This window comes from Oncorhynchus tshawytscha, unplaced genomic scaffold (assembly GCF_018296145.1).
Source record: "Oncorhynchus tshawytscha isolate Ot180627B unplaced genomic scaffold, Otsh_v2.0 Un_contig_878_pilon_pilon, whole genome shotgun sequence".
Taxonomy (NCBI): domain Eukaryota; kingdom Metazoa; phylum Chordata; class Actinopteri; order Salmoniformes; family Salmonidae; genus Oncorhynchus; species Oncorhynchus tshawytscha.
This window is the reverse complement of record NW_024609744.1, coordinates 102,501-118,868: the sequence shown is the minus strand read 5'-3', so window position 1 is coordinate 118,868 and position 16,368 is coordinate 102,501. Positions and strand designations below refer to the sequence as shown.

Below are 16,368 nucleotides of genomic sequence, written 5' to 3'. Positions count from 1 at the left end.
TTCAAAACGACTTGCAGAAACGGTTGAGCCCAATAAAATGTTCATGCCGTGATTAGAGGTAGTAGGCGATGAGAAATCTACATGAAAACCGTAACATTTGCATAATAAATAAAGGGGCGTGGCGCCACACTCGGAATCTAAAGGAGGCTCAGGCGGGTGGGAGGTCTTTGTAGGAATGAAGTCTGTGTTCTGGTCTGTTACTGTGTATTTACAGTTAGTTTCAGGGGATACAGACGAACACGGGGCGCTTTAGGGGATACAGACGGACACAATGAGCTTTAGGGGATACAGACGGACACGATGAGCTTTAGGGGATACAGACAGACACGATGAGCTTTAGGGGATACAGACGGACACAATGAGCTTTAGGGGATACAGACGGACACAATGAGCTTTAGGGGATACAGACGGACACGATGAGCTTTAGGGGATACAGACGGACACAATGAGCTTTAGGGGATACAGACGGACACAATGAGCTTTAGGGGATACAGACACAATGAGCTTTAGGGGATACAGACGGACACGATGAGCTTTAGGGGATACAGACGGACACAATGAGCTTTAGGGGATACAGACGGACACGATGAGCTTTAGGGGATACAGACGACACGATGAGCTTTAGGGGATACAGACGGACTCTATGAGCTTTAGGGGATACAGACGGACACGATGAGCTTTAGGGGATACAGACACAATGAGCTTTAGGGGATACAGACGGACACGATGAGCTTTAGGGGATACAGACGGACACAATGAGCTTTAGGGGATACAGACGGACACTATGAGCTTTAGGGGATACAGACAGACACAATGAGCTTTAGGGGATACAGACGGACACGATGAGCTTTAGGGGATACAGACGGACACAATGAGCTTTAGGGGATACAGACGGGGACACAGACGGACACAATGCTTTAGGGGACGGATAGCAGGGGATACAGGACACAATGAGCTTTAGGGGATACAGACAGACACAATGAGCTTTAGGGGATACAGACGGACACAATGAGCTTTAGGGGATACAGCACAATGAGCTTTAGGGGATACAGAGGACACGATGAGCTTTAGGGGATACAGACAGACACAATGAGCTTTAGGGGATTTATGAGCTTTAGGGATGAGCTTTAGGGGATACAGACGGACACGATGAGCTTTAGGGGATACAGACGGACACAATGAGCTTTAGGGGATACAGACGGACACAATGAGCTTTAGGGGATACAGACGGAGCAGACGGACACGATGAGCTTTAGGGGACAGATCTATGAGCTTTAGACAGGACATGATGAGCTTTAGGGGATACAGACGGACACAATGAGCTTTAGGGGATACAGACGGACACAATGAGCTTTAGGGGATACAGACAGACACAATGAGCTTTAGGGGATACAGGGGACACAATGAGCTTTAGGGGATACAGACAGACACAATGAGCTTTAGGGGATAGACAGACAATGAGCTTTAGGGGATACAGACGGACACAATGAGCTTTACTTTAGGGGATCCAGACAGACACAATGAGCTTTAGGGGATACAGACAGACACAATGAGCTTTATGGGATATGATGAGCATTAGATAGATAACAACAACAGTGAAGAGGAGACTGGAGACAGGAACTCTGCCTAGAAGGCCAGCATCCCAGAGAAACCTCTTCACTGTTGACGTTGAGACTGGTGTTTTGCGGGTACTATTTAATGAAGCTGCCAGTTGAGGACTTGTGAGGCATCTGTTTTTCAAACTAGACACTCTAATGTACTTGTCCTCTGGCTCAGTTGTGCACCGGGGCCTCCCACTCCTCTTTCTATTCTGGTTAGAGCCAGTTCGCGCTGTTCTGTGAAGGGAGTAGTACACAGCGTTGGATGAGATCTTCAGTTTCTTTGCAATTTCTCGCATGGCATAGCCTTCATTTCTCAGAACAAGAATAGACTGACGAGTTTCAGAAGAAAGGTCTTTGTTTCTGGCCATTTTAAGCCAGTAATCGAACCCACAAATGCTTGATGCTCCAGATACTCAACTAGTCTAAAGAAGGCCAGTATAATTGCTTCTTTAATCAGGACAACAGTTTTCAGCTGTGCTAACATAATTGCAAAAGGGTTTTCTAATGATCAATCAGCCTTTTAAAATGATAAACTTGGATTAGCGAACACAACGTGCCATTGGAACACAGGAGTGATGGTTGCTGATAATGGGCCTCTGTTCGCCTATGTAGATATTCCATTAAAAATCTGCCGTTTCCAGCTACAATAGTCATTTACAACATTTTTATTTTACCTTTATTTAACTAGGCAAGTCAGTTAAGAACAAATTCTTATTTTCAATGACGGCCTAGGAACAGTGGTTTAACTGCCTGTTCAGTTAACTGTATTTCTGATCAATTTGATGTTATTTTAAAATGGACCAAAAAAAATGTGATTTTCTTTCAAAAACAAGGATATTTCAAAGAGACCCCAAACTTTTGAACGGTAGAGTAGGTCTCTGGCTAGATAACATGAAAAGGTCCAACCGTGTGTAAAGTGTACATTGGTGACAGTCATTCTCAAAACAGCGGTTTTTTTTTTAATTACACCATCAAATGAAGTTTTATTTGTTGCAATAATTGGTCTACAAATTCCACAAAATTTACTGAAAATAACAGTTTTATTTTCAGGAATAATTTGATGCCGATACACACATACACATAAGCAACAGATTGAAAGAAGCAGTTAGCATTAGCAACAGTTTGAAAGAAGCAGTTAGCATTAGCAACAGTTTGAAAGAAGCAGTTAGCATTAGCAACAGTTTGAAAGAAGCAGTTAGCATTAGCAACAGTTTGAAAGAAGCCATTAGCATTAGCAACAGTTTGAAAGAAGCCATTAGCATTAGCAACAGTTTGAAAGAAGCAGTTAGCATTAGCAACAGTTTGAAAGAAGCCATTAGCATTAGCAACAGTTTGAAAGAAGCCATTAGCATTAGCAATAGATTGAAAGAAGCAGTTAGCATTAGCAACAGATTGAAAGAAGCAGTCAGCATTAGCAACAGATTGAAAGAAGCAGTCAGCATTAGCAACAGATTGAAATAAGCAGTTAGCATTAGCAACAGATTGAAAGAAGCAGTCAGCATTAGCAACAGTTTGAAAGAAGCAGTTAGCATTAGCAACAGTTTGAAAGAAGCGGTTAACGATTGCAGTCTTGTGTTGCTAATGCTATGCCTATTCCTCACATAATGAACTACTGTAGACCAGGGCCCCCACGTAGGACTCCTGTCTAAAGTAGTGCACTATATAGGGAATAACATGACACTTGGGACTAAGACACCGTAAAGAAGGGAGCCTGGTCGCAGATTCTGCCAGGGCATCGCATCCCACAGTTCCATAAAGAGCTGTCTTAGAGATCAGAAACAGACTGGCGCCCGGGCTGGTCTACAGTGACGTGGGCGCCATGGTAACTCCATCACATAAACTTAGAATGTTTGGAGGGACTGCCGACGTTAAAAGGACTGTGAGACTTCCGTTTGGTGGCCTGACTAGGAGTCACCGCGCTCTTCTCTCTCACAGCGTCTCCACCAGGTCTATCTGCTGAGCAGCAGTCAGACGAGATGTCATGGTGGTGGTTGGCTGAGGCCTGCCAGGCCGAAGGCCCTCCTGGTCCCGTCCGGGTCTCTGTTAAGGGGTCAAACAGCAGGTCAAAGGACAGTTCATCGGTCTGAGAGGGGTCAGAGAGGTGTCCCTGTTCTCTAGCAGGCCCCGTAGAGTCTAGAAGACTGTGGTCCCCGCTGCCAGCGTCTCTCCCAGAGGAGGATCCAGACCCGGTTCCCGTCGTCGTAGATGTGGGCGCTAGACAAGCTGCCCGAGTCTCTGACACTGTGACCGGAGAGGAAGAGGTTCCCTTTATCCCACACGCCAAGTCGAAACCCTCCGGCTCTGTCTGTCCACCTCCACCTCGGTCCTGCTCAGAGTCAGGATCCAGGAAGAGTTCAGAGCAGCCCTCCACCTCAGGTACCAGGGTCACATCCAGTCTGAGGTCAAGGGTCAAGTCCGGTGTGTCGGCAGAAGTCAGGGAGGAAGCCAGGGACAGGTGCGACCCTGCCGAGCCGCAGCTCTCTGGCCCCTCCAGCATCATAGAGTCCAGCTCAGAGATCTTATCCAGATAGGCTACATCCATGAAGGCTTCGTCCATGAAGGCTTCGTCCTCAGTCAGATCGCGGGACGTGGTGACTCCTGCGGTTTGGTTTCTCTCGCCGTGCCCCGACCCTGAAGACGTGTTGAGCTGTCTCCTCTCCTCCTCCTCTCCGTTGTGATTGGGTGACGTCACAGAGGTCACAGAGTTTATATCAGAAGCCTTGCGGCTCTGCCAGGCTGCAGCCCAGAACAACGGCTCAGTGGTGGTGGAGAGTCCCGGCTCGGCTGCGTTACAGGAAGACACCCCGTTGGACAACTGAGCAGTGTGATTGGACCGTTTAGTTGCTACGGTGGAGACGCTGCTGCTACTGCTGGGTGTTACACTGTCCTCAAAACGGAGTCTCCTCAGATGGGTCACAGTCTTATAACCAAGCTTCTTGTCTTCACCAACACTGGGACTCTTCAGACTGAGAGAGCGGAAGGCGGAGGAGGGAGTGGAGAGCAGGAAGAGGTCAGAGGGAACGATGGCGTCAATCCTATCGGTATCTATAGAGTCTTTCTGTCCGAAGAGGGTCACGCCGAAACCGCTCCGGTGGTCCCGGAACGTGTCGGAGCCGGTGGCGTCGAGCTCCACGGCGTTAGAGGTCGTCAGGAGGTAGTTGTGGTGAGCGGACAACGTCTTGGATTCTCCCTCCAGACCGGAGCAGACGGAGGCCTTCTCCATGTCACTCAGACTACTCGTCGTGTCACTGATCCTCTGATAGTGGACCCTGGTCCCGGCTTCACCTTCCCCAGAGGAGGTGCTCTCTGGACGGGCATCGGTGTGGCCCTGGGGTGCCTCTCTCGGGTTTCTAGGGAGCCTCTCCGCGACCCCTCCACCCCGAGCCTCCAGTTCTTCTATGTACTGGTCGCTACGTTCCAGAGCTTTCTTCAGGTGGTCCAAATCTCTTTCGTACTGATGGATCTTAGCTTCCAACGCTGCTACCGTGTACCGGCCAAACCTGAGGGGTGGTTCAGAGCAGAAAGATGAAAGATGAGAGTAAGAATTGAATTTGAGAGCATATAAATGATATTTTAGGGGTAAAAACAATACATATATATCAAACTATACAGTGATAGATATATATATATATATATATATATATACACACAGTGGGGCAAAAAAGCATTTAGTCAGCCACCAATTGTGCAAGTTCTCCCACTTAAAAAGATGAGAGGCCTGTAAATACTTATTTTCCACCATCATTTGCTAATAAATTCATTAAAAATCCTACAATGTGATTTTGTGGATTTTTTTCCCTCATTTTGCCTGTCATAGTTGAAGTGAACCTATGATGAAAATTACAGGCCTCTCTCATCTTTTTAAGTGGGAGAACTTGCACAATTGGTGGCTGACTAAATACTTTTTTTTGCATTTGACCCCAGATGCTGAAAAGTATCTATTTAAACACTTATTCTCAAAAAGAGGTCCTGAGGTACAGAATGTCACCATGAAGAACACCAAAGGGGGGCACATTGCATTGAGGCAACAGGGAGCGCAAATAGTTGATCATATCAATGTGATTACAGATGGATATTAGTTCATCTCACTACTGATAAACAGAACCTGAATCCGTAGACAGATAACATACCAAATGGATTCCAGATAAAATATATTAACTCTTGACCAAAACCAATTTCCTTTGAGAACCTGAACCAATAGATTAGTCATCGTTTTTACCAAGAACATTCCACCACCATCCCAGCTGAAACCACCAGAACATTCCACCCAGTCGTCCACTACCATCCCAGCTGAAACCACCAGAACATTCCACCCAGTCGTCCACTACCATCCCAGCTGAAACCACCAGAACATTCCACCCAGTCGTCCACTACCATCCCAGCTAAAACCACTCCAGAACATTCCACCCAGTCGTCCACTACCATCCCAGCTGAAACCACTCCAGAACATTCCACCCAGTCGTCCACTACCATCCCAGCTGAAACCACCAGAACATTCCACCCAGTCGTCCACTACCATCCCAGCTGAAACCACTCCAGAACATTCCACCCAGTCGTCCACTACCATCCCAGCTGAAACCACTCCAGAACATTCCACCCAGTCGTCCACTACCATCCCAGCTGAAACCACTCCAGAACATTCCACCCAGTACCATCCCAGCTGAAACCACTCCAGAACATTCCACCCAGTCGTCCACTACCATCCCAGCTGAAACCACTCCAGAACATTCCACCCAGTCGTCCACTACCATCCCAGCTAAAACCACTCCAGAACATTCCACCCAGTGAAACCACCAGAACATTCCACCCAGTCGTCCACTACCATCCCAGCTGAAACCACTCCAGAACATTCCACCACCATCCCAGCTGAAACCACTCCAGAACATTCCACTACCATCCCAGCTAAAACCACTCCAGAACATTCCACCCAGCTAAAACCACGTTCCACCACTACCATCCCAGCTGAAACCACTCCAGAACATTCCACCCAGTCGTCCACTACCATCCCAGCTGAAACCACCAGAACATTCCACAGCTGACAGAACATTCCATCCCCCAGCTGAAACCACTCCAGAACATTCCACCCAGTCGTCCACTACCATCCCAGCTGAAACCACTCCAGAACATTCCACCCAGTCGTCCACTACCATCCCAGCTGAAACCACTCCAGAACATTCCACCCAGTCGTCCACTACCATCCCAGCTGAAACCACTCCAGAACATTCCACCCAGTCGTCCACTACCATCCCAGCTGAAACCACTCCAGAACATTCCACCCAGTCGTCCACTACCATCCCAGCTGAAACCACTCCAGAACATTCCACCCAGTCGTCCACTACCATCCCAGCTGAAACCACTCCAGAACCTTCCACCCAGTCCATCCCACTACCATCCCAGCTGAAACCACTCCAGAACATTCCACCCAGTCGTCCACTACCATCCCAGCTCCACAGAACATTCCACCCAGAACCATCCCAGCTGAAACCAGAACATTCCACCCAGTCGTCCACTACCATCCCAGCTGAAACCACTCCAGAACATTCCACCCAGTCCCACTACCATCCCAGCTGAAACCACTCCAGAACATTCCACCCAGTCGTCCACTACCATCCCAGCTGAAACCACTCCAGAACATTCCACCCAGTCGTCCACTACCATCCCAGCTGAAACCACTCCAGAACATTCCACCCAGTCGTCCACTACCATCCCAGCTGAAACCACTCCAGAACATTCCACCCAGTCGTCCACTACCATCCCAGCTGAAACCACTCCAGAACATTCCACTACCATCCCAGTTCCACCCCCAGCTGAAACCACTCCAGAACATTCCACTACCATCCCAGCTGAAACCACTTCCAGAACCATTCCACCCAGACTACCATCCCAGCTGAAAACCACTCCAGAACATTCCACCCAGTCGTCACTACCATCCCAGCTGAAACCACTCCAGAACATTCCACCCAGTCGTCCACTACCATCCCAGCTGAAACCACTCCAGAACATTCCACCCAGTCGTCCACTACCATCCCAGATCCCAGCTGAAACCACTCCAGAACATTCCAGAACCCACCCAGTCGTCCACTACCATCCCAGCTGAAACCACTCCAGAACATTCCACCCAGTCTTCCACTACCATCCCAGCTGAAACCACTCCAGAACATTCCACCCAGTCGTCCACTACCATCCCAGCTGAAACCACTCCAGAACATTCCACCCAGTCGTCCACTACCATCCCAGCTGAAACCACTCCAGAACATTCCACCCAGTCGTCCACTACCATCCCATTCCACCCAGCTGAAACCACTCCAGAACATTCCACCCAGTCGTCCACTACCATCCCAGCTGAAACCACTCCAGAATTCCACCCAGTTCCACTACCATCCCAGCTGAAACCACTCCAGAACATTCACCCAGTCGTCCACTACCATCCCAGCTGAAACCACTCCAGAACATTCCACTACATTCCACCCAGTCGTCCACTACCATCCCAGCTGAACCACTCCAGAACATTCCACCCAGTCGTCCACTACCATCCCAGCTGAAACCACTCCAGAACATTCCACCCAGTCGTCCACTACCATCCCAGCTGAAACCACTCCAGAACATTCCACCCAGTCTCCACTACCATCCCAGCTGAAACCACCAGAACATCCAGTGATCCCAGCCCACCATTCCACCCAGTCGTCCACTACCATCCCAGCTGAAACCACTCCAGAACATTCCACCCAGTCGTCCACTACCATCCCAGCTGAAACCACTCCAGAACATTCCACCCAGTCGTCCACTACCATCCCAGCTGAAACCACTCCAGAACATTCCATAAAACACACAACAGTAAAACACAGGACTTGTACGTACTTCTGAGGAGATCTACTGGCAACCTCCGCTTTCAACCTCACGTTCTCCTGGACCAGGTCAATAGTCTGACAACGCAACATCTTGTTAGCCTTGAGCAGAGGAACACAACTTTTTAGTTCATATATATATATATATATTCTATTACATTCTGGACGGCACAAACTTCAGACATTATTTGTCAGTTACATTGTGTATTGTCATCTTTGTATGTATGTGACATTGATCTGATGATACCATAGTGACATAAATTGTTACTTTCGTGTCAAATTGACAGTTGACGACCCCAAAATTACAGGATTAATTTACACAAAGAACCATTCCAACGATTGTTCCCATGTTTTGCACCGTCAGCTCCACGTACAAGGAACATAAACGACTATAAAATACCCCCCATTAATACCTCTTTCAGTTTCTCCACATCCAGTTTGATCCGCCTGTAGCCGTCTGTAGCCGCTCTCAGCTTGTTGCTCCACTCTTCCACAACACCGGGGTCTAGACCCCGGTCTTCTCTCCGGCTGGCTGTTACAGTACAGGGATCTAGTACCGTCTTCAGCTGGGACTCCAGGATCTGGTTCTTGTTCCTCAGCTCTTCATTCTCTTTGAGGAGACCTTCCACTTCATCCTGAACGATAAAAGACAAGATGTCCCACCATTGAATTACATATAGAAGTCACATAGTGATTCAGAGGATCTCTGTGATGTAATAAAAGGATCTCTGTGATGTAATAAGAGGATCTCTGTGATGTAATAAGAGGATCTCTGAGATGTAATGAGAGGATCTCTGATGTAATAAGAGGATCTCTGATGTAATAAGAGGATCTCTGATGTAATAAGAGGATCTCTGATGTAATAAGAGGATCTCTGATGTAATAAGAGGATCTCTGATGTCGGCTCGGGGTTCTCAAACTGGGGGCCACTGAATTATTCAGAATTTGTTTTGTTTTTAAGTTATATACATATTTAAATTAATTTTGTCCAAAGTATACGTGGAATAAGTGTAATGGCAAAATGTCTAGAATTGCAGGATATTAGCATTAAAGCAACAACTAAATCTCTCTGCCCCATGATGCAATGTGTTGAATTGCATGAAATTAGCTAGAAAAATCTCTCTCCAATGCCAAGACGTGGGCCTTTAAAATGTTAACGGACGAATCAGGGCTCGAGCCTTGGTTTGTCCGGTCATGCACAGCCAAAGTCATAGTAAAACTCCTTGTATGCTAGTTTTTTATTTTTTATCTCACTCGAGTTTAAAAAGGGGGCCCCAGATGAAAAGGTGGCCCCAGATGAAAAGGGGGCCCCAGATGAAAAGGGGGCCCCCGATGAAAAGGGGGCACCAGCCCCAAAAAGAGAAACGCTGATGCTACAAGGTGCTTTCAGAAAGTATTCGGGCCCCTTGACTTTCTCCACATCTTGTTACGTTACAGCATTATTCTAAAATGGATTAAATAGTTATTTTCCATCAATCTACACACAATACCCCATAATGACATCACAATATCCCATAATGACATCACAATATCCCATAATGACATCACAATATCCCATAACAACATCACAATATCCCATAACGACATCACAATATCCCATAACGACATCACAATACCCCATAATAACATCACAATACCCCATAATAACATCACAATACCCCATAATAACATCACAATACCCCATAAGGACAAAGTAAAAACAGGTTTTTAGAAATGTTTGCAAATGTATTAAACATAAAAACGGATATATCACATTTCCATAAGTATTCGGACCCTTTACTCAGTACCTTTGGCAGTGATTACAGCCTCGAGTCTTCTTGGGTATGAAGCTACAAGCTTGGCACACCTGTATTTGGGGAGTTTCTCCCATTCTTCTCTGCAGATCCTCTGAAGCTCTGTCAGGTTGGATGGGGAGTGTCGCTGCACAGCTATTTTCAGGTCTCTCCAGAGATGTTTGATCGGGTTCAAGTCCGGTCTCTGGCTGGGCCACTGAACGACATTCAGAGACTTGTCCAGAAGCCACTCCTGCGTTGTCTTGGTTGTGTGCTCAGGGTCATTGTCCTGTTGGAAGGTGAACCTTCGCCCCAGTCGGAGGTCCTGAGTAGGTTTTCATCAATGTACTTTGTACAATGTACTCTGTACTCTGTCCCGTTCATCTTTCCCTCGATCCTGACTAGTCTCCCCGTTGCTGAAAAACATCCCCACAGCATGATGCTGCCACCACCATGCTTCACCGTAGGGATGGTATTGGCCAGGTAATCAGCAGTGCTTGGTACCCTTCCCCAGATGTGTGCCTGGACACAATCCTGTCTCAGAGCTCTACGGACAATTCCTTCGACCTCGTGGCTTGGTATTTGCTCTGACATGCACTGTCAACTGTGGGACCTTATATAGACAGGTGTGTGCTTTTCCAAATCATGTCCAATCAATTGAATGTACCACAGGAGGACTCCAAACAAGTTGTAGAAACATCTCAAGGATGATCAATGGAAACAGGATGCACCTGAGCTCAATTTTGAGTCTCATAAGCAAAGGGTCTGAATACTTATGTAAATAAGTTTATTTTTTATAAATTCGCAAACATCTCTAAAAACCTGTTTTCGCTTTGTCATTATGGGGTATTGATGGGGGGGGGTGAATTTAAACCATTTTATAATAAGGCTATAACGTAACAAAATGTGGGAAAAGTGAAGGGGGTCTGAATACTTTCTGAATGCTCTGTATCCCAAACTGCCAGATGGGGAAACTGATAAAGGGGACACTCAGACAGACTAACAGTAGAAACATGCAGCATATGTAGCTTACTTCATATTCCCTCAACAAAAGCTCTCCCCTGGTCTTTCGGAGGTGTTTCTTCACAGAATAGCTCTCGTTGGACTCGCTCTCGTTTGTCCCCCCTAAAAATAACAAAAAAAAAAACAGGAACCACAGTAAGGGAATCAGTTCACGAACACAGTAACTCTGCCACCTTGAGCCACTGTCACATCAACAGTTGCCACAAACTGCTTTACAGGTATCCAGCAACGGGGAAAAACCTCCCTAGAAGGAAGAAACCGCGAGAGGAACCAGACTCTGGGGTGGGGGGGGGCCTTTCTCTTCTAATTTATATTATGCAGAGATAACTTGGTTGACATATTATGCAGAGATAACCAGGTTGACATATTATGCAGAGATAACCAGGTTGACATATTATGCAGAGATAACCAGGTTGACATATTATGCAGAGATAACCTGGTTGACATATTATGCAGAGATAACCAGGTTGACATATTATGCAGAGATAACCAGGTTGACATATTATGCAGAGATAACCAGGTTGACATATTATGCAGAGATAACCAGGTTGACATATTATGCAGAGATAACCAGGTTGACATATTATGCAGAGATAACCTGGTTGACATATTATGCAGAGATAACCAGGTTGACATATTATGCAGAGATAACCAGGTTGACTGAAGAGATAACCATATTATGCAGAGATAACCTGGACATATTATGCAGAGATAACCTGGTTGACATATTATGCAGAGATAACCAGGCTGACATATTATGCAGAGATAACCAGGCTGACATATTATGCAGAGATAACCAGGCTGACATATTATGCAGAGATAACCAGGCTGACATATTATGCAGCGATAACCTGGTTGATGTATTATGCAGAGATAACCAGGTCGTCATATTATGCAGAGATAACCAGGTTGACATATTATGCAGTAGCTGTTAGGCCATTACTCCTACCTATAATTTCTCTGCACGGGTTCTCTGAGGTGATGGGAACTCGGCATGAAGGACATTGACTAGCCTTCTTCAACCAAATGTCCATGCAGCCAGAACAGAACACGTGGTTATTGGCACAGATAACGGGGTGGCGGACCTGCAAATAGCAATGTTAAAAAGAAAAAAAATGAGTTATTTTAATGATCGATTGCAATACAACTATCCGTGCATTGTAGGCACTGAGCTACTGTGAGATGAATCAATGAAAAGTTCAACTATAGTTAATATTTGGCATTGCAAAAACCTCCTACTAAAATTGCACCATGATGCTAGCTTAGCTTAGCTAGCTAACAACACATGATCTGCAGCCGCAAACAAGAATTTGGTTTATGTAATTAGTCAACAAATGTGTAACTAACTAGCCACCCACAGACAAATATGAGTAGCTAATCGATAGAAGGTTCAAAATGTACATCACTTGCTAAATGAATATTTACTAGACAAGGAAGCTAACGTTAGCTACGTTGGCTAATCAACAGCTAACTAGCATAGCTAGCATTTCTGTCAACGTAAATAGTTGCATTGGCTAAAACACGCTGTTCCAAAACGGAAAGCACAACAAAATATAAACTGAATTACCTTTCCAAGGCAGATCTGGCATGATATGGGTAAAGTTAGAGAAAGAGTCACGTTTTGAAAGTTGTTTGCCATTGTTTTTTTGGCTCAAGAGTTTCGACGAGAAACGACAACAACAAAAAGCCCCGCCTTCAAAACCACATAACTACGGAAAGCCAAAAGGTAGAAAATGTACCGCTGCTCTGGCTTTGCGTTTCAAAGACAGACAAACGACATCACAGTTCAGGACCATAGACAGCACCTGACAGAAAACCTGTGCCTTTCAACCTCAGATAGGACAGGCATGGGGATATTGTTTTTTTCATGAACATTTTCAACTTTTTTTTAAAATGTGTGTTTTTAAACAAAATAACAGAATTATTAAAAATAAAAATAAAATCTATTTCCACTCTACAGTCAAAAGAAATCTGGTAAAACTGATCTCAAATCCAACTCCCCAGAAATTGCAGTCCATACCCCTCAAACTTAACTCTCGATCTTGAAGCCAGTTCTACTGTGTTTTTTTTTTACATTGTTCCCCTCTAATCAGGGACTGATTTAGACCTGGGACACCAGGTGGGTGATTCCCCTCTAATCTGGGACTGATTTAGACCTGGGACACCAGGCGGGTGATTCCCCTCTCTAATCAGGGCCTGATTTAGACCTGGGACACCAGGTGGGTGATTCCCCTCTAATCAGGGACCGATTTAGACCTGGGACACCAGGTGGGTGATTCCCCTCTAATCAGGGACTTGTTTAGACCTGGGACACCAAGTGGGTGATTCCCCTCTAATCAGGGACTGATTTAGACCTGGGACACCAGGTGGGTGATTCCCCTCTAATCAGGGACTGAGACCTGGGACACCAGGTGGGTGATTCCCCTCTAATCAGGGACTGATTTAGACCTGGGACACCAGGCGGGTGATTCCCCTCTAATCAGGGCCTGATTTAGACCTGGGACACCAGGTGGGTCATATTAACGATCAACTAGAAGAGAAGAGAAGCAGGCTCTGGACCTCGTAGGGTCAGAGTTCAATACCCCATGGTCTGTACAGTATGCCAATTGCAACAACATATCCATCATGTTTTCAGATTGCAGAACACCAGACAGCGTTAACCTTTTAGGACATGGACAGAACTGAAGGATCCGTTTCAGATCAGATGTTCAGACAATGGACCTCCATGGACATTAGAGGGAGAACCTCTGATCAAATCAACAATACAATGGACCTCCATTGACATTAGAGGGAGAACCTCTGATCAAATCAAATCAACAGTACAATGGACCTCCATTGACATTAGAGGGAGAACCTCTGATCAAATCAAATCAACAATACAATGGATCCCCATTGACATTAGAGGGAGAACTCAATGCCATTACTCATATCTAGACCTGTGTGTCTCCATCGTTGTCCCCTCTCAATGCCATTACTCATATCTAGACCTGTGTGTCTCCCTTGTTGTCCTTCTCTCAATGCTTTGCCTCCAAATGGACATTTGACCGGAGTCGAAAGTAGTGCACTATGAAGGGATCAGGGTTCCATAGGACTCTGGTCTAAAGTAGTGCACTATATAGAACATAGGGTTCTATAGGGCTCTGGTCTAAAGTAGTGCACTAAATAGGGAATAGGGTTCTATAGGGCTCTGGTCTAAAGTAGTGCACTATATAGGGAATAGGGTTCTATAGGGCTCTGGTCTAAAGTAGTGCACTATATAGGGAATAGGGTTCTATAGGGTCCTGGTCTAAAGTAGTGCACTATGTAGGGAATAGGGTTCTATAGGGCTCTGGTCTAAAGTAGTGCACTATATAGGGAATAGGGTTCTATAGGGCTCTGGTCTAAAGTAGTGCACTAAATAGGGAATAGGGTTCTATAGGGCTCTGGTCTAATATAGTGCACTATATAGGGAATAGGGTTCTGGTCTAAAGTAGTGCACTATATAGGGAATAGGGTTCTATAGGGTCCTGGTCTAAAGTAGTGCACTATATAGGGAATAGGGTTCTATAGGGCTCTGGTCTAAAGTAGTGCACTATGAAGGGAATAGGGTTCCATCACAGCAGAGCTCTTTAGAAAGTAATGTCGTTAGGAGTGAAAGCAAAACAAGTGTGTACATTGATTCCCAGCCGGCGGGAACATGCTTCTTGGAACATAAGAACATAAGAACGTAAGAACATAAGAACATAAGAACGTAAGAACATGAGAAAGAACGTAAGAACGTAAGAACGTAAGAACGTAAGAACCTAAGAACGTTAAGAACGTAAGAACATAAGAACATAAGAACCTTAAGAACGTAAGAACGTAAGAACGTAAGAACCTTAAGAACATAAGAACATAAGAATGTAAGAACGTGAGAACGTAAGAACATAAGAACATAAGAATGAACGTAAGAACATAAGAACATAAGAACGTAAGAACATAAGAATGAACGTAAGAACATAAGAACATAAGAACGTAAGAACATAAGAACATAAGAATGTAAGAACGTGAGAACGTAAGAACATAAGAACATAAGAATGAACGTGAGAACATAAGAACATAAGAACATAAGAACATAAGAACGTAAGAACGTAAGAACGTAAGAATGAACGTAAGAACATAAGAACATAAGAACGTAAGAACATAAGAACATAAGAATGTAAGAACATAAGAATGAACGTAAGAACGTAAGAACGTAAGAACATAAGAACATAAGAACGTAAGAACATAAGAACGTAAGAACATAAGAACGTAAGAACGTAAGAACGTAAGAACGTAAGAACATAAGAATGAACGTAAGAACATAAGAACATAAGAACGTAAGAACGTAAGAACGTAAGAACGTAAGAACGTAAGAACATAAGAACCTTACCGCTCGTCATTTGATTTAAGTGAGCTTTATGATTTCAACGTGCCATGAAATGGGTCTTACAGCTGCAGGCTGGAGGCTGCGAGAGACAAACTAATTCAGTTCAAATACCGTTGAAATGTATTTACAGAGGCTACAGCTTGTGACTCAGGCACAAGACAAACACACACGACACAATGTGCCACACGGGGCCTCCTCAATGAGAGATATTCTATTTATATATTGTTTTAATTACCATTGTTGGCCAAATAGATACATAATTAAAAGCATTAGAACCAACTCCCCCTCCTCACCCACGGTACATAGAACCAAGCCCCCCTCCTCACCCATGGTACATAGCACCAGGCCCCCTCCTCACCCATGGTACATAGCACCAAGCCCCCTCCTCACCACCCATGGTACATAGCACCAAGCCCCCTCCTCACCCATGGTACATAGCACCAAGCCCCCTCCTCACCCATGGTACATAGCACCAAGCCCCCTCCTCACCCATGGTACATAGCACCAAGCCCCCTCCTCACCCATGGTACATAGCACCAAGCCCCCCCCTCCTCACACATGGTACATAGCACCAAGCCCCCTCCTCACCCATGGTACATAGCACCAAGCCCCCTCCTCACCCATGGTACATAGCACCAAGCCCCCTCCTCACCCACAGTACATAGCACCAAGCCCCCTCCTCACCCATGGTACATCGCACCAAGCCCCCTCCTCCTCACCCATGGTACATAGCACCAAGC

At 45.6% G+C, this 16,368-nt stretch overlaps 2 protein-coding genes across 2 annotated transcripts in view; one reads left to right on the top strand and one right to left on the bottom strand.

Moving 5' to 3' along the window:
• Positions 1-2,622: 2,622 nt before the first annotated feature.
• obi1 (ORC ubiquitin ligase 1) lies at positions 2,623-12,965 on the bottom strand. The gene is made up of 6 exons (XM_042317487.1): positions 12,809-12,965; positions 12,191-12,326; positions 11,252-11,343; positions 8,860-9,081; positions 8,460-8,548; positions 2,623-5,101 (listed from the first exon to the last, which is right to left on the bottom strand). Exons 1-6 carry the CDS (start codon positions 12,878-12,880, stop codon positions 3,433-3,435), a joined length of 2,280 nt encoding a protein of 759 aa, XP_042173421.1. The 5' UTR covers positions 12,881-12,965; the 3' UTR covers positions 2,623-3,432.
• Positions 12,966-16,250: 3,285 nt separating this feature from the next.
• LOC121845706 (extensin-like) overlaps positions 16,251-16,368 on the top strand; it is a 7,549-nt gene continuing 7,431 nt past the window's right edge. Inside the window, exon 1 of the mRNA XM_042317486.1 lies at positions 16,251-16,368. This exon is cut by the window's right edge and continues 48 nt beyond it. Within this exon, the coding sequence (XP_042173420.1) occupies positions 16,251-16,368 (118 nt within the window).